Here is a 19,511-nt window from a genome sequence, read left to right as displayed (position 1 = left end):
ATAAAGTTTTAGTCAGAAACTGCTTGAGGTAGATCCAGGGCCTAAGCTTATTCAAACCTAGTCAGAACCTAGTTAAGGCCTAGCCAGAGTCTTGTTAAGGTATTCCCAGAACCTAAACCTAGTTTAAAGCTAGCCAGGCCAGTTGAGGCCTAACTAGGGCTAAAGTCTAGTTCAGGCCTAGTCAGAGCCCAGTGAAGGTCTAGTCAGAACCTAAGAGTCTAGTTAATGTATAAAGGGCCCAGGCTAGTTAAGGGATAGTTTGTTCAATTAAGACCTAGTTAGTTTACTTAAGGCCCAGCTAGGGCCAAAGCCCAGTTAAGGCTTCATCAGCCCAGTTAAGCCCTAGTCAGGGCTCAGTTCAGGCTTAGTCAGGGTTCAGTTCAGGCCTAGTCAGAGCCCGAGACTGGTTAAAGCTTAGCTAGTTCACATAAGGCTTAACCAGGGTCTAAACATAGTTTTGGCCTAGCTAGAACCCATTTAAGCCCTAGCCAGGGTCAAAACATAGTTAAGGTATAGTTGGAGTCTAATTAAGGCCTAGCTGCAGCCTAAATCTAGAGAAGTTATAGTCAGAGTCTAGTTAAGGGATATCAAGGTTCTAAAGCCCAGTTAAGACTTAATCAACCCAGGGGGGCCTGGGTGGCTCAGTCGTTAAGCGTCTGCCTTCGGCTCAGGTTATGATCCCAGGGTCCTGGGATCGAGCCCCGCATTGAGCCCCACATTGGTCTATTTAAGGCCTATTTAGCCCAGGGGCTAAACTTAGTTATGTCCTAGTCAGAGTGTAGTTAAGTCCTAGCCAGAGCCTAAGCCCAGTTAATGCCTAGTTAGTCTAGTTAAGGTGAAGCCAGGGCCTTACATCTTGTTAAGGCCTCACATCTAGTTAAGGCCTCGTCATCCCAGTTAAGGCCTATTTAGGCCCTCACTTTGTTAAGGGTTAGTCAAGATCAGGGTAACCAGCTTCATCCAGTTTGCCCAAGACCTTGCATATTTAGCACTGAAAGTTCTGGGTCCTGGAAAATCCCCTGGCCCCTGGCAAACCAGACTGATTGGGCACTCCAGTCAAGGCCTTTTTTTTTTAAATTTAATTTTATTATGTTATGTTAATCACCATACCTTACATCATTAGTTTTTGATGTAGTGTTCCATGATTCATTGTTTGCGTGTAACACCCAGTGCTGCATTCAATACGTGCCCTCTTTAATACCCATCGCCAGGCTAACCCATCCCCCCACCCCCCTCCCCTCTAGAACCCTCAGTTTGTTTCTCAGAGACCAATTAGGGCCTTTTTTTTTTTTTTAAAGATTTTATTTATTTATTTGAGACAGAATGAGAGAGAGAGGGAGCTCATGAGAGGGGGGAGGGTCAGAGGGAGAAGCAGGTTCCCTGCCGAGCAGGGAGCCCGATGCGGGACTCGATCCCGGGACTCCAGGATCATGACCTGAGCCGAAGGCAGTCACTTAACCGACTGAGCCACCCAGGTGCCCCCAATTAGGGCCTTTTAAAGAAAACTTTTCTTTGCCTTGGAGTTTACAAAGCACATTTATAGTTTATAGCTTTGGTTTATAAAAGTTTACAAAACACATTTTCAGCATTATTTCATTGATTAGTATAGCATCCATTTGAGATAGGTGTTACCCTCATCCCTGATGTGCAGACGAGCAAACTCAGGTTTAGAGAGAAGTGCCTCCCTCAGTGCTGTGCAGTCAGTGTCAAAGGTAGAGCTTAAACCAAACTTCAAAATGTTTGAATTCAAAAGCTGTGCTGTTATTTTTTAAGCTATAGTAAAGGGGCCTCTCCCCATAATTAAAAGTTGTCGAAATTACAAAAGTAATGCTTGCTCAAGGCCCTTACCATCATCCTGTTTTCAAATCAGGAAAAGTGAGTTACGGCAAGCTTAAGTGACCTGCCCAAGGTAAGAAAACTTTTAAACTTAAACTCAGGTTTCTTTGCCTCCAAATTCCTTATTTTTCCCCTTTAAAGAGAATCTCTTTCCTCCATTCTTCCTGCTTGCTCAGTGTCAGGTACTTCAGTACATGTGTGTGGTTGAGACTGTTTCAGGGTCTGCAGCTTTCAGAGATGTTTCCGTGCATACATTATCTGAAGTCCATCAGGTGTTTGGTAGACTGTACTTGCGTTGACACTTCTGTTTGCAGCTTGGGGTTTATCTAGTGACCTGATGCTTATTGTCCCATGAGGGGGAGTCTGTTGAGCCTGGCAGCAGAGCTGACTTGGTAGTAGAGTTAAACCTCAACCACTTGATTTGCTGTGATCAAAGGACGAATACACTGAAGACAAACCTGGTCTCCTTAGGAATTCTCAGGAGGGTGACTGGATACATCCGTGTTATAATGACATTTTGGGGACCAGGGAAAGAAATCAGGCCTCCCTCTCTGTTACTGTGGGTTCTGCTGCCAGAAGGCACTGAGAACTTGGCTTGCCTTTTCCTGGCTGTGCCATTTCTCTTGCCTCCTGTAAGCTTACCAGGGGTGACAGGTGTCTCTGTTAAAAAGCCTGTATGTAAATATAGCTGTATCTTCCACTGTGTTATCCTGAGGACAAAATAGTTGCCACCCCTGCAGAATGTAGCAGCTTCTGGATTGGATGCCAATGGTAGCAATGTGCCAAGCATGAAGTATCCTGTTCCCCCCACCTCTGCCAAATAAACACCAGCTTCCTCTTCAGTGGTACATTTCAAGGGACAGCCTCCACTCTGCTTGTGGAGATAGAAGGGGGAGTGTGGCAGTAATAGTGGGGGGGGGGGGGCTTGCAGCACGGGTGGTCAGTGGCCCGGACGGGGGCACAGGGGAAGAGGCCACTAGGATGCACTTCAGGACCATGATTTCCTGCTTTTTGCCTTTAGGTTGCTTTGGAGAACTATTTGGTTCACTGTGTAATGTGAGAGGCAGACAGAGCCGGTTAGGAAGAAACAAATGATTTATTTCACTGAGCAGCTGGTAGATTCAAACGTTGCTTTCTTTCTTGGAGAGGACGCCATGTGGGAATGGCATTATTTTCTCTGACATGCACATGGCGACTCCCTACATAAGCTTTAGATGACTTCATGTGTTTGTATTTCCATGAGCTGGTGAAGCACATTCAGCTTCAAGGCATTGGGTTAGTGGCATAAGCAGGCCATATCTCTGTCCTAACAAAAGATCTGGAAGGCCTTTCCTGGAGGCCTGGGGGCTTTGCAGTACAATGTTGGAGGCTACGGAAAGGGAGCACAGAACTAGACTTCTGGTTCTACCACATTCCAGCTGTGTGACTCTGGGTAGATCGTTTTGTCTCTCTGGGTGTCAATTTTCCTAAATGTAAGATGGAGGTAATAAACTCTGTGTTGCCCTATCCACGCTATATGGTAACTGTGGAGATCAAATGAGATATAATGTGAAAACAGTAGAAAAAGTATAAAGCCTTATAAAAAATCTGAGGAATTGTTAGTTCTATTATTCATTCAACAAATAGTTATTGAGTACCCACTGTGCGTGCGTGCTTAAATGAAACAGAGATCACTGTCTTGTTGGGAGTTTACCTTCTGGAGTGGGGGGAGCCATAAAACAGTAATCATAATAAGTAAGTAAACTATACAATATATATATAGAAGGTGACAAGTTCTAAGAAAATGGAAAAGGTAGAGCAGAATAAATAAGGCATAAGGAAGACTCAGGAGTGCCAGGTGGGGAGGGGGAAGTTAAATTTTTCAAAGGGTGGCACGTGTAACTCTCGTTGAGAAGGTGAGATGTAAGCAGAGTCTGAAGGAGGGGAGGAATTTAGTCATTCAGATATCTGAGCAAAGAACATTCCAGGCAGAAGTAATAGCCGGTGTAAAGGGCCTGCAGAGGAAGTGTTCTGGTGAGTTTGAGGAATGGCAAAGTGGCCAGAGTGGCTGGAGTGGAGGGAGGGGGAGAGAAGTAGAAATGAAGTTGCAGACTATATCGTGGGGGGCCATGTAGGCCATTATAAAGGATCTGGGCTTTATTCTGAAGGATATGCAGAACCATTAGAGGAGGAGAGACATGGTCTGACTTTATTTTATTTATTTTATTTATTTTTTTGAGAGAGAGGGCATGGGGAGGAGCAGAGGGAGGAGAGAGAGAGAATCTTAAGCAGGCTCCACGCCCAGCGCAGAGGCCAGCTCAGGGCTCGATCTCATGACCCTGAGCCGAAGTCAAGAGTTGGATGCTTAGCCAGCCAAACCACCCAGCTGCCCCATTCTGACTTACATTGTAAAGGGCTCACTCTGGCTCTTGTGTTGAGAAGAGACTGGGGTGAGGCAAAGGCAATCCTGTGAGGAGGCTGTTGAAATAATCAGGGTGAGAGGTAGATGCTGGTGGCTCACAATGACAAGTTTTAGATTTTGAATGTATTTTGAAGGCAGAGCCAAAAGGATATTGGCTGTGGATTGTGGGGAAAAGAAAAGAGTCAAACAAAGATAAACTCAAGATTTTTTCACCTGAGTAGCGAGAAGGATAGAGTTGCCATCTACTGAGCTGGAGAAGGCTCTAGGTAGAGCAGGTTTTGGAGGGAAGACCAAGGATACAGTTTTGGATATACCGAGTTTCAGATATCACAGGTCAGCATGAAGGCAATTAGATACACAAGGAGGAAATTCTGGAGAAAGGTCTGAACTAGCTAAATAAATTTGGGAGTCATCTGTGTTATTGGTATTATTTACAGCCTGGAGGAGATCACTGAGGAAGTAATTATAGATGGAGCAGAGGAGGACCTGGGGAGTGATCAACCATGTCAAGGGTGGAAGCCACTGGGGACTTGGACAAGGGTACTTAAGTGGAGTGGCCATTATATTTCATTAAAAGTGTGTGTTTTAGAACAAATATTTAACCTGGTAATATCAGTCATGAGATAAGAGAGAGATTTTGTTCTTGTCAAGCAAAACTGCCTGGAGATTCCCCTGCCTCTAATATTAAAAAGAAAACTGAGGAATCCTGAAAGGACAACTCCACCCAGCCTTTCATTTGAGGGCTCTTGCCAGACCAAAGAGCTGAGGCCCTGATGCGCTTTTCTGAGTCCCAAGCATATAGGTAATGGGATGAGCTCTTTACCCATGTTTAAAATGCCAACCTTTGGCCCCTTTATGAACCTTGAGAGATAGAGGAATGAAATCTTCAGAGGGAAAGGAAACAACGAATTCATGCCCAAGTGCAAAACATTTTTCTTTATAGGATATTAAGAAATGTTTTCTCTTCCTCCCTTCCTCCAGTTTATTCTGATTTTATTTATCTCAGAGGTCAGAAATGGAGAAGTCTTATTTTTTATTTCCATGGAGCAGTATAGGGTCTTTGGGTGATTTTAATATTCATGTAGATTTTTGGTATCTTTCCTTTTTACTAGAATGTTCTGACTATAGGTGCACTCTGGGAACAATAGTATGTAGGGATGAGGACAACGGAATGGTTATCCTCAAGGGGACTTGTGGCCTATGACCCACCATGGCCATATGGTGTTCTTGTTGCCATCTTAACACTGTATCTTATTCTGTTGGTGATTAGGAGCTGCCCAGAGCAGTACTAGGTGGACCACAGTGTAAAGGACAGCACAGAGGGTAGAGAGACTGAAGAATCAGATTCTCAGTCTTGCTCTGCTACTAACCAGCTGTGTAATCCCAGCAAGTTACTTATCAATGATGCATCTTCACTTCCTCAGTCGTAAAAAAGGAATAATCCTTGTTGCACAGGATGTTATCAGGATTAAATAAGTTAATGTATGTGAAGGTACTTGAGGATATAATTAGCAGAAGGAGGAAATGACGAAACACAGATGAACTACCAAGGGACGTTATGGAATCATATTTTGAGATCATTAAAAACAGAAGCATTCTTCCTTTGGTGGATAAGTAGTAAGCACATTTGCAGGCAGAAAGAAGAACTATACGGCCTCTGATCTTTTTTCCAGGTGGAAAAAGAAACGAACCAGGTCTTTCCTGGCAAACTGGCATTTGCCACAGAAACAGAGAGGAGGCCACGGCTGGTGCTTAGTCTTGCTCTTTTCAAATTTCTGAGAAGTATTCTTGAAACTCAGGACTAAAGCCAGGCTAAGATGGTAGAGAATAAAAAGCATACAAAGATCTATGTATGATGCTCCTTTTCTTACCCAAACGATTCACGTAGGAAGATCTCAAAGTCTGGGCTGGTTCAGGTGAAGTCATGCTAGACACAGGGTAATGGCCTTCATTTTCTTGCCTTAATGACTTTGCCAATTACTTTCTAAGTGAATGTTTCCAAGGGATAAGCTAGTTAATGCTTTGAAAGATGCATCACCATAAGACCACGCAGAGGGCCTTCTCCACGCAGCTGGCCCTGTACTGGAGGAATAGCCAATGAGCAGTCTTGACGTGTAGCCAGCTTCTTCCCGCCAGAGCTAGGAGCCAGAGTGCGTGCATGCTTCAAAGGCAAGAAGGAGTTAGGCTAGGAAGATCGTCTAATCCTCAAGGATTCCCTACCTGATTGGCCTCAGGTCTTCTGGAAGGATGGATGACCTGTGAGCCAGAGTCACAAGACAGTCCTGCTCCCTCATATCTTTACCTAGTTCAAAGTCATGTTAGTTCTAACCATGAGATAAATTGTTATCTCTGGCCCTTCCTTCCAGTTTTTGTAATACCTGCAGCTCCTCCTCTCCTACCTTCACAGGGTCACTAGTCAGTACTCGGGATGCACCACTCACCGGTTCCTGGATCCCGGAATTTCTCCAGAACAATTACATTAGCTAGCATTTATTAAGAAGCTTCCTATATAGCAGGCACCATTCTATACTCGTTGCGTATATTAACTCATGTTGTTCTCACAACCCTTATTACCTTCATTTTGCAGATGAGAAACTGAGGCAGAGTAGCCTTACTACCAGAGTAAGGTAGTACTCTAGTACTCTACCTTCTACCTGGAAGGTAGTAAGTGGAAAAGTTGAGATTCAAACACAGATCTGTTTGACACAGATCCTACCCTTTCAACCACTAGCATCACGTGACTGACTCTCCCAAAGAAAATACACGAACAAACAAACAATGGCGATTTGCCTTTTTCCTTCTCAGAAAGCTGAGAGAAGATGTGAAAATAGAATCCCTTTTCCTGTTACTTCCAAGTTTTGTTCTTATTTCCCTTATTTTAGACCATGTCCTCTGCACTGGTAATATTTAAAAGCCAAGAACCTTTCTAGAAGTAGTACAGCTCTTTTTAGGCTCTCTGGGGTGGGGGGGTGGTGGCTGTGGGCTTCTCATAATAGCCAAGATTCAGGGACAAGCCTGTGCAGGGTCCCACCAAGCCAAGATGGGGGGGCTGTTCTCCCGTTTGAATAGTTTTGAGGAAACTCTTTGTCTGTCTAGGAAAATAACTAAGAGATACATTTTCAAAAGTGGTTGTTTTTCTCCAGTGACTAAGTTGTTTTTCGGAACGGTAAGCAAGAATTTGTGATTCTCTCTGCAGCAGTGAGCAAATTTGGAGGAGGAGGAAAGAAATTCAGTAGAATTCAGTTTAAATTGACCATAAGGACATTTCCTACTCCCTCTCTTTCCAGTTTCTGTTTTGAATTTTTCATATATTTTCAAGAAGGGACCATGTTTAGCTCTTCAGCTGTACAATTCTTTCCTTTCTCTCTTGATAAATTAAAGATGGTTCATGGGGATTTTAAATGTCAGATCCTATAACAGGCAAATGCCTTATTGCACACAGCTTTTTTTTTTAAAGGCAAAGTTTTGTCGCTTAAAAAAAAGAGTTTAAAGGGTAAACACTTGTTTTGTTCATTGTAGCCCCTCAGAGAGCACCAGCTATGTCAAAATTATAAAATTTTTCAGGGCGCCTGGGTGGCTCAGTCACTGAAGCTTCTGACCCTTGATTTTGGCTCCGGTTGTGGTCTCAGGGTCGTGAGACTGAGCCCCATGTCAAGCTATGCACTGAACATGGAGCCTTCTTAGTCCCTCTCCCTCTGCTCCTCCCCAAGCTCCTGCTCTCTCTTTCTTTCTCTCTCTCTCTCTCTCTCAAACAAACAAACAAATAAGTAGAATCTTTTTAAAAAATTATAAGATTTGTCCTTTGGGGGCAAGGACTTCTTGATGTTTTCCTCAGGGGTGAGGACAGCAATGAGAAGTAATGTCTGGGGGGTGGTTTTTTTTTTTTTTAAATCTGTATTGAATGCATGTATCCGAATGGTACTGCAGCACCTTCTCCTCAGAGAAGGGAGCATTATGAAAAAATTTACTGTTTGTAGATAGGAACCTGGCACCTACACTCACCAAAGGCGCATTTTAATCTCTCTCACATAACTGCCTCTGTTCCCCTTGGATATGAACTAATTTACCTTGCCTGATGCAGAGAAGCTTATCTACTATAAACATAGACCCAGAGGATTTGGATTCCTTTGCTCCTTTCCATCCTACTGTTAGACACTTACTGCCAGTTTGCTAGTTATGAGCATCACAAAATAGCAGGATAGGACTATCAGCTAAAAGAAAAACGATGGCTCTTGATTAGTTGTGCTGACAAAAATGTCATAAGAGTGAAATTAATAAAAACCTATGGGGTTAAAGACCCTAGTTATCGGATGGCTAGCTTGCTCTCTGTTCCAGCTGTCTTTCTGAGCTACTTGTAAGATGTGGGTCATCTCATCTTGTGTCAGTTTATAACTCCATCTAGCTATAAGGCTCTCTTGCTTTACTTAGTTAGCACTGACCTGAGGTAGAGAGCCACATGGGCCAAAGGGACCCTGCTCTGTACCTTCAGATTTCATTCCATTGTCATTGGCTGTGATGACTGGCTTGCTAAACACTGCCAAGATTCTCATCACTGTCTTGCTGTCCTTACTGGTTTTACAGGAAAGAGACCCAAAATTAAAACAATTTTTTTGAGATATAGATACAGTGAAGCACACAAATTTTAAGGGTAGAACTGAATGTTTTTTTAAAAACATATGAAATCATATTATGACATAGAACCTTTCTAGCACCCCAGAAAGCTTTTTCATATCCCTTGCCAGTCAATAATCCTCCACCCAAAGGTAACCACTTCATTCACTTCCATTCCATAGACTTGTTTACTTACTTTAAAATTTCATGTAAATGGAATTATACAATATGCATTTTTATGCATCTGGTTTCTTTCATCATTCTTGTACATGTTTTTTGGGGGGACATTTGTACATTTTTCTTTTGGATACTGAAGAGTAGAATTGCAGGGTCATGAGATAGAGGTATGTTTGGTTTTAGTAGATACTGTCAAACAGTTTCCTTTTTTTAAAGATATTTATTTATTTATTTATTTATTTATTTATTTATTTATTTATTTATCAGGGAGCTTAGCAAGAGAGAGAGAGAGAGAGAATGCACAAGCAGGGGGAGCGGCAGGCAGAGAGAGACACAGGCTCCCCGCTGAGGAGGGAGCCCGATGTGGGGCTCGATCCCAGGACCCTGGAATCATGACCTGAGCTGAAGGCAGACACTTAACAGACTGAGCCACCCAGGCATCCCTGTCAAATAGTTTCCTAAAAGTACTTATTACCACTTAACACTTTCACCAACAATGTATGAGAGTTCCAGTTGCTCCATGTTCTTCTCAATGCTTGGTACTGTCAGTTTTTTCCATTTTAGCTATTCTTTGGTGGGATTTTGTGTGTCTTATTGTAGTTTTAATTTGCATTTTTCTGATGTGCAGTAATGAAAGCCTACTCATATGCTTGTAGGCCATTTGGATGTTCTCGTCTGTGAAGTGCCATTTAGTTCTTTGTTTTTTTTAAAAAAATTGGGGGACTTTTTTTTTTTTAAATTGGATTCTCTCTTATTGATTTGAAAGACTATAAAAAATATATGTATATATTGGATACAAGTCCTTCGTTAGATATACACATACATACTGTGAATATTTTTTTCCAGTCTGTGGTTGGCCTTTTCACCCTCTTAAGGGGTCTTTTAATAAATGGAAGTTATTTATTTTTATGAAGTCCAGTTTATCAGTCTTCTTTCATAGTTAATATTTTTTGTTTTAAAAAAATTTTTCTTATTTTCAAATAAGAAATCTTTGCCTACCAAGGTCAAGAAGATATTTGCCTATGGTTTGATCTTGAAGATTTATTGTTTTATCATTCATGTTAGGTCTATGATCCATTTACAATTATTATTATTATTATTATTAATTTTGGTATGTGGTGTGTAATGGATTGGAAATTTGAGAAGCCTGAAATTCAGGATTAGTTTTCTTTACTAGCCTCAAATATTATGCAGATTTCTCCTTTTCCACAGTAGAGTCCTTCTGCCTTGGGGCCAAACCTCATCTTCAACTTGTGCCCAGAATGAGCAAATGTCTCATGAAGAAAAAAGCTCTGGATGACCAGCTCACTTAGGAAAGGCTCTGTGCTCTCAGAAATTTTAGTTCATCTTGTCCTTGTTTCCACAGATCAGGGATATCTTTATGTATTGATTTTGCAGTTTATCCTTCTTTTTGTTCTTTAGTTTGTGACAGGAGCATTCACATCCCCACTTGAAAGCGGAAGTCCGGAAAACATTCACGGGCTGGAACCTTGACTTTCTCATCCATCTCAGCTCTATCACAGGTGAGTAGTTTGAGTGTTTGGGCCAATTCAGTAGGTCAGTGGAAGGGCAGATAAAATGGACACAGCATTTCTTCCACAGATGATGAGGATCCCTGAGGGCACCAATCAGGCTGTCGCCATCCCTCCGCCTTAGGGCTCATAGTCAGCTTGGAATTCAGCCAGTTTCCAGGGATGGCAAATGAGATTAACATTCTCAGTTCTATCCCTGCTCAGAATGAGATGTCAGCTCTGGCCTGAATAAGGCAAATTTTGCTCCTATGTAGCCCCCTGAATTGGTGCCCTCCGGCATAGGACTTCAGGAGTCAGACTTGGGCTGACTTTTGGTTCTGCATCTTTACTTAACCATGTGACTGTGGGCAAGTTTGTTAATTTCTCTGATTCTCAATTCTTTCATCTGTAACTTCATAGGGTTACTGTGAGGATGAAATGTCCTAATATAAGACAAGTGGATTTCACAGAAACATAATAGGTCTTCTACAAATGTGAGCATTTATTAGAATAATTATTCATGGGCATGTCATCTCATCTGATATATGGTTCTTGAGGCTGGGGATTATGCTTGGTTAAATTTTTGGAAGGAGTAAAATTTACATGCAATTAGATGCACAGATCTTACGAGTACTATTTAATGAGTTTTGACAAATGCATATTCATATTCTTTTGTAACCCAAAATTCTAAAATATAATCATTACTGTCACCCCAGTGACAGTTCTCTTTTGCCTCTTCCCAATCAGTTCTCTAGATGCCACCACTTTTCTGATTTTTTTCCATCATAGGTCATTTTGCATTTTCTAGAATTGCATATGAGTGGAATCTTACAGTATGTATTCTTTCATATCTGGCTTCTTTTATTAAGTATAATGTTTTTGATATCCATTCATGCTATGGTCCCTATCAGTAGTGGCTTTCTTTTTCTTGCTGATTAGTATTACACTGTATGAATATACCACATTTTGTTTATCCATTCTCCTTTTGATTGACAGCTGGGCTTTTTCCGCTGTTTTTTTTCTTTTTTTTTGCTATTATGCATAAAGCTGTTATAACCATTCTTCTAAAAGTCTTTTTGTGAATTTAATTTCTCTTGGTTAAACACCTCAGAGTGAAATTGCTGGGGATCAAGGTGGGTGCTTGCTTAGTTTTATAAGAAACTGCCAGACATTTTCAAAGAGGTTGTACCATTTTATATCCCACCAGCAATGTGTGAGAATTCTAGTTGCTCTACAGCTTTGTCAACATCTGGTGTTGTCAGTCTTTAATTTTTAACCAGTTAATTAGTATGTTGTGGTGTCTTATTGTGATGTTAATTTGTATTTCTTTGATGACTAATGATGTTGAATATTTTTTCATGTGCTTATTAGCTATTTATTTTTCTTCCTTTATGAAATGTTTGTCCAAATCTTCTGCCCATTTTTAATTGGTTTATCTTTTTATTATTGAGTTGTAGGGGCACTTTTTTTATTGAGGTATCATTGACATATAACAGTATATTAGTTTCAGGTATATGACAGAATGATTTGATCTTTGTATATATTGCAAAGTGATCACCACAATAAATGTCATTAATATCTGTCACCATACATAGTTACAAAACATTTTTTCTTGTTATAATTTTTGAAATTTATTCTCTTAGTAACTTTCAAATATGCAATACAATATTATTCACTATAGTCACCATGCTGTACGTTACATCCCTGTGACTTATTTATTTTATAATGGAAAGTTTGTACCTTTTGACTCCATTCACCCACTTCACCCACTGCCCACCCCCCAGTAGGGGCTCTTTGTATATTCTGGTTACAAGTTCTTTGTTAGATATATGTTTTATGAATATTTTCTCTCAGTCTGTGGACTGCTGCTCATTTTATTTACTGTGTGTTTTGATGAATTGGTTTATCTTTGTACCCCTTGCTATGTCTATTCATGGATTCAACTTGATAATATTTTCTGAATGAAAGAGCTGAAAGTTGTCCCTTCCTCCAGCCTGTAGGTACCATAATGCAAAAATGTACTGCATGTATAATGAGAAAGGGATGGTTAGGGGAGCTTTTTTAGGTTGGAGGGTGAGAAATCTGAGAAGATATTTAAACTGAGAACAGAATGACAAGAAGCCATTTTTTTTTCCTGGGGAAAGGGATCCCAGGCAGAGGGAACAGCTAATAAAAGGGCCCTTAAGGAACCCTTAAAGACTGTTGGTGGAAATATAAATTGGTATACCCACTATGGAAAACAGTATGGAGTTTCCTCAAAAAATCAAAAATAGAACTACCATATGATATAGCAGTTCTACTTCTGGGTATTTATGTGAAGAAAATAAAAACACTAATTTGAAAAGACACACATACCCCATGTTCATTGCAGCATTATGTAATAGCCAAGGTATGGAAGCAGCGTATGTGTCTATCAATGGGTGAATTTTGGAAAAGACGATGTGGTTTATATACACAACAGAATATGACTCAGCCATAAAAAGAAAGAGATCTTGCCATTTGCAACAACATGGATGGATCTAGAGGGTATTATGTTAAGTGAAATAAGTTGGGCAGAGAAAGACAAATACTATATGATTTCACTTATATGTGAGATCTAAAAAACAAATGAATAAGCAAAACAAAACAAAACTCATAGATACAGAGAACAGATTGGTGGTTATCAGAGCAGAAGGGGGTTGGGTTGTGGGCAAAAAGGGTGAAGGGGGTCAGCTGTATGGTGATGGATGGCAACTAGATTTATTGTGGTGATCACTTTGTAATATATGCAAATATCAAATTACTATGTTGTATACCTGAAACTAATTTAATGTTATATACCAATAAAAAAGAAATAAAAATAAAAACAAAAAGACTTAAGAAATATATTTTAAAAAATGGCCCTTAAGGTAAGTTGGGGCTAGGCACAAACTATCCAACATACCCCCTTTCAGGCAAACTAAGGTGTCAGGGGTTACTTGCTTTAAAAATTATCACAACTGGAATAAGCTGATGCTATAATCTTACTCTTTCTTAGTACTGCAGTATTTAGCAGTTTCTCAACACCCTCCTTGTCTTCTCCAAGCCCCCAGGTCCTAGGTTCCAAGATGCTTTGAAACTAGGAATTGTGGATTAGTTAACACAATGGTCAACAGGGTTAAGGCTAAGTCGGGATATTTTTTCCCCCTCAAAGGTGACCAAGTGATTGAAGAGATAAATCAAGGTTTGCATAAGTAAAAAGTAACTACATTTATCTTTATAAAACAGCAAGCTATGAAATGTTCCACCTCTCTGCTTTTTACATTTAGATTGTATAATGTAAGACTTTTTCAATACAATATCAACTCAATAAATGGAATATAATTTATTTTTGAAATTTTTCCCAGTTTAGGGAGAGATAGAAGAAAAGATGACGGGAAGGGATAGTGGAAGAAGGAGATACACAGAGAGTCAAATAGAATGAAACATATAGGTGAATAAATGGAGGTCTATTGACCAAGAGGAGGAATATCAGAGTCCTAGAGGGAGGTAGAGATGCTGAGGAAAAAAACAAAAAACAAAAAACACCTGGGTGAAGGAGAAGCCAGAAGTTAAATCGGTTTAGTGTGAATGTATTCCTCTAGTAATATTTAACACACACCTTTCTTCTGTGTTTCCCTTCTGATCCACACTCTACATTAATGCCAAATTCCTCTCACAGTTTCTTTCCATTATTTCCTTCCACCAGACTGATTTTTCTCTAGTCAAAATGCAGAGATTCTTTAAGCTAATAAAATAACTTCCAGTGCCCATTCTCCCATATTTCAGATGAGAAGTTATCTCCAACCATAATCATGCCTTCTGATCATAATTGTTGTGACCCTTCTCGGGGCAAGCTTCACATCTACTGTCAGGATTTTGGACCAAAAAAAAAGTATGGTTCTGAAAGAACTTAGGTTAAGTGGAGATAGTATATAACTGAGTGGGTCAAAGCAGGACCCATGGAGACCAGCAAGCTCCATCTGAAAATCACAGTTCATCTGGCCAGTGGTTTGCTGTACTCAGATAAAGGTCTAAGGAGTACAATTAGCCAGAAGTAGTGCCTGTGGTTTGCTGGGCCCCGCTCTGGTCAGAACTGATGGAAATAGGGCATTGATAGATTTGGCAATATCCTTAAGGAGTGAGATGGATGGCTGCTTCCTAATACTTTCCACTAGGAAAAGCTCAACTGAGGCTAGAGAAATAAAAGCAGCCCCATTTGCAGGACTGGCTGCTAGAAATTCAATGTGTATATGTTCCCAAGGAAATACTTGGTCAAAGTATATAGCTAAACTGATCAGCCATGGACTGAAGATGTATGTTATAATAAATGGAACATTACAGACTGGACTACTGCAGGAAAAACAATCTGGTGAAGGGAGATAAGAAAAGAAATCAATGAAAGAAATTTAACAATTCATGTAGGACATGTACCAACTCATCAGAACAGGAAGACAGAATAATCTATTTAGTGTAAAAGAGGAGACAATCTGACCCCCAAAACTAATGTGAACTCTACAGTCCTGGGGACTCCCAAGTTCGAATTCAACTCCCTTGTCAGTTCAATTTAAGGTCACAGAATGGGCCCATGAAGCCTCACGGCATTTGGACATGAATGTCCTAGGTAAGCAGAGGGGAAAGAGTGGGGGAAAATGTATGAATCAAACAAACAAGTGAGTAAGCGATATGAGACATGTCAAATTACTAAAAACTTGCATCTTCAACAAACTCATTTTTTTCTTTTTTAAAAAGATTTTATTTATTTGCCAGAGAGAGAGAGAGAGCGAGAGCGAGAGCGCACAAGCAGGGGGAGCAGCAGGCAGAGGGAGATGCAGGCTCCCCTTGAGCAGGGAGCCTGATGCGGGAGTTGATCCCAGGACCCTGGGATCATGACCTGAGCCTAAGGCATACACTTAACCAACTGAGCCACCCAGGCATCCCAACAAACTCATTTTTAAGAGGAGTGGGGCATGTTAAACCAGACCAATGTGTGAAGTAGATGATACTGGGCCAATCTTTAGATTTTTAAACAAAGAATACTACCTTATAGAAGTATAAACTTCCTCAGGAAGAGGGTTTGCAGAGCACACCAGACATGCAGATGAGAATAGTATGTTCATGGCATTAGACAAAATTGAAGGAACTAGCTGCTAGATATGCAGTATTGGCAGTAATAGGAAATGACCAAGGAACTACTTTTATTTCAGAAGTTGTCCAAAATTTGGCAAAAGACACAAACTGTGGAACTTTCATTTCACAAATTCCCCAGGCTGTAGGGCCAATTGGAAACCTTAATGAATGGAAGACTTAAAACACAGAAAGAATTTAGCAGCACCAGATATAAATGGCAATGAGTAAAGTGCTAATAAAGACAGAATTAATTGAAAGACTCCGAGTGAATGTAACTTCCTCGATAGAAATGTTCAAGAAAGATGGACAAAAAACCTATGCTCACTTTATTCTCAAATCCTCTAAGAAGAGATAAAGATGAGAAGTATGAAGAAAAGAGAGTGTGAGTAGTATATCCACATAAGGCCATCAAAAAGGAGGATCAATAACTAGGGATACTCTTTCAACCTTACCCTATAGCCAGAACCTGTAGGACAGATAAAGGCTCAAGAATAATAATCTTTATATTTCTCTTTTCTATTATTAGATCTGCTTTGCTGTTTTCTTTTGGCGGTGGCAGTCTCTCTGGTGGTCATTATAATAGCAGTTTACTGCCAACACAAACAAGAGCGTCGTATGTAAGTTTTGTGGGAGGTTCACCAACTTTATCAAAAAGTGCTGTGGGACCACTGGCCTCATTCTGTACTTGATCATATCAACAGCCTCATTTCTCAACCAAACCAACCATAGAACCATTCCTAGCCCCATAGGATCCATTATCACCAAGAGCCCATTTGCTACAGCTTTCAGTAATATTTATCTACTGAGGAGATCATTGAGGCATGGAGCCTGTGTCAGTCCCCGTGCTGGTTGCTGGACTTGTTGATTGTGTAGCCCAGTTAATAAGAATAGCTGAAGAGCTTTTACAGCTGATTTCACAAGAACAGGTTCCTTGTGTAGAGCAAAATGATAGAGCAGAAGAGGTAGAAGTGGATGCATCTCCTCCTGAGGAAGGTTCGCTCCCAGACCTTGCTGAGCTCTCAGACTTAGAGTCAATACTTACACCAAGAGAAGATGAAGACCTAATCCTTGACATCGATCAAGCGATGTTAGACATAGAAGATTTATATGAAGATGTACTCTCCAGTATAAACAATGACCTAAGAAGTGGTTAAGATCTAATTTGCCCCCAGCAGTATGTGAGAACTGATCGTTTTTCTGTTTTAAATAGATTCTGATTTTTCTGAGTATTAACAATGTTTGTTTTCTCCTAGTTCTGTACATTTTCATTACTAATAGCTTATAGAACAAGTAATACTAGATTTACTTCCAGTAGAAGCTGGTCTGTTTTCTTCTTTATATTTCTTTTAAAAGCTCTGACTTTAGCCATATGGCTTTTTATCTACCTGTTCTTGTTCTCCTGTTGGGGTTCCTAATAACAGACGCAAATGATACCAAAAAAAGAAACTCCTCACCTAACAACGGAGTGAAGACCTCATGGACTCTATTATGTGTTGGAACCCAATGTCATTATTCTGCGAATGGACACCAAAAGGGGAATATCCCCCAAGACGGTATTATAATGAATACATCACACTGACAGGACAGCGTTGGGGCACTTCTATTTGAAAAGATATAACTCCTCACTAGGCCTTTAGGAGAGGATGTGTCAACCAAAGAATGCTAGAGCAGACTAGGGGAAGCAATTTTGAAAAAGCACCATCTTTCAGATAATAAAACTGTAGAAAGGTTTTCAGATAACTTTTGCCAGGGAGAAACCTTTGAAAAAGCTGAGGCCAAGAGGTTCCGATGCAGGACTATTCCCTCAAATGATGACCCACACTACAACTAGTCTTCAGTATTGTTCCCCAGATGGAAAGGGCGAATTACATCAAATAACAATGAGAGGAGTAGTAGTAGTACTAACAGGTCTAAACAGAGCCCCATGAAAGACTGTTCACCAATGGAGTCAAACCCTTATGGCATTGGCTCAGACGTGATGGTCCACAAATAGAAGTGGATAAAGTATATCTTCTTGGGTATAGCTAGATTTATAAAGAATAGCTGATAGGCTTATTATAGGGTACCTGCTGCCACCTTGACATAGAAATCTTAACTATTGACAAATGGGAGCAATAATGAATTTGAATAAAATATGGACTGGTATTTAGCCCTAATAATTCTACAAATACCAGAAGGCTAAAATGCAATAGTTGGATGACCCCTCTCCCCATATCAAAATAGAAAGAGACCCAATAAATGTGTGGGAAATTCACTGCTCATACTAATTCCATGCCGTATAGTAATCTTGCTTCCATTTGGAACAATAGCTACCCTTCAGACAAGCCCATGGACACTATGGTCCTCCTTCCTAGAGAATGGCCTTTGCATCTTACAACATGGGCAACAACTAGGTAAAGGCAGAGTAGTAGTTAGGACAAATTGGTGCATTCAAATTGTGAAGAAATGACATGTGGAAGTTAATCCACACTGGTGGAAACCAGACTATACCCAATTCGTATAGAGTCCTAAAGCATATTATTAGCAAATAGATTAAAAATACATTGAATACAGATAGATTCATAACTAATCAACATGACAGATGCTGCCTCTAATCCTAAGTGAGGTCTACATACAAGGATAATTAGCTGCTTTTAAAGGTAAATGTGGGGGAAATTAGAGATCTGATGTGGATAAGCAGTGGCAGGAAAAACAAAGTCAATTTCACCACTGAATTTCAGGGTGAGTGTATGTAACAAATTAAAGGAGACTGCTGTATCAAAAAAAAAGCTACCACAGATCCTTTTGAAAATGAGAGGCACTTAGGTAGCTACTCAAACATGTTATTATGAGAAAGTTCCACAGTTGACTGCTATGTGGAGTAGATGAGGATCCAGGACACTTAAATGGGTGCACAAAGACACAAAGAGGAGAAATAAAAGTTCTATCATCAAGCAACTACCGTGGGTAATTACAAGCCAGACCAGACAGCAGATTGAGGGACTTCGCTGCTGTACTAATTGGACAAATCGAGCCTTACTTTCCTAGGGTAGGGGACTCTAGCTATTGCAGTATGTCCAACCAAGAAGAATCACAGAGGAATTGGATAAAAGTTAAAAGATTGAGTCTATGCTTTAATTAAAGTTTTGGAAACAGCTGGAAAAGATATATACTCTCCACTAGGAATTTGGACTTTAGGAAATTGGCTCTAATTTTGTGTCAAAATAAAACCCAAAGCAGGAGTACTTGGGCAAGATCAGGAAACATCCAAGGAGAGACCATCAGTCTGCTACAAATTCTATTTAGTGAACAATTTCACTGTAAATGGACAGATCTGGTGCTCTTCAAATAGGATTGATACCGAACAGTAGCTATTCCCCTATGTAGAACTCTGGAATATAGGCGCTATAACAGATTAGTGTGAGCTCATTAAAACTGTTAATATTAATGAGAGAACACAAGCAAGCATACTGACTAAAGCTGGCCATCAAAATACATCAAGAGAAATCTGTGGGACTACTACACACCTTGAAACAAGATAAAGCTTGAACCAGCCTATAAAGCAACTAATGCTCAACATGGTCCTTATGTGTCAAAGCTGGAAGATGCTACAACCTGGTAATATGTGAAGCTGGCTAGCCTCCTGGCAGATGAGTCATGTGGAAAGATTGTACTACAGTGGCACCTCAGGATTAGATAAAATATATTAGATGTTTGCTTTGATTGTGTGATTACATGTGTTTAAGAACTGTTAAGATGTAAACCCGCTCCAAACAATGGGTTGTTGTATTAAGCATGATTAGAGTTGATAGTGATAAGAAGTAAGTGTAGGCAATAATAAAATACTTAGGAATAAGAGCTAGTAAGGA

General features: G+C 40.3%; 2 protein-coding genes across 2 annotated transcripts in view; one reads left to right on the top strand and one right to left on the bottom strand.

The window, feature by feature from the left end:
• The window catches only part of TRPC5 (transient receptor potential cation channel subfamily C member 5), a 126,844-nt gene that overhangs the window by 69,609 nt on the left and 37,724 nt on the right, over positions 1–19,511 (bottom strand). The gene's annotated exons all lie outside the window — the stretch shown is intronic.
• On the top strand, positions 16,485–16,817 carry TRPC5OS (TRPC5 opposite strand). Its single transcript, XM_021686800.1, has one exon. It carries the CDS (start codon positions 16,485–16,487, stop codon positions 16,815–16,817), a length of 333 nt encoding a protein of 110 aa, XP_021542475.1.

This window comes from Neomonachus schauinslandi, chromosome X, assembly GCF_002201575.2.
Source record: "Neomonachus schauinslandi chromosome X, ASM220157v2, whole genome shotgun sequence".
NCBI classification, from domain to species: domain Eukaryota; kingdom Metazoa; phylum Chordata; class Mammalia; order Carnivora; family Phocidae; genus Neomonachus; species Neomonachus schauinslandi.
The sequence above is the reverse complement of the archived record's forward strand: the minus strand, read 5'-3'. Positions and strand labels throughout refer to the sequence as shown.

Excerpts from the sequence above, each read along its gene's own strand:
- TRPC5OS (XM_021686800.1), top strand. The coding sequence starts at position 16,485 with ATGGAGCCTGTGTCAGTCCCCGTGCTGGTTGCTGGACTTGTTGATTGT.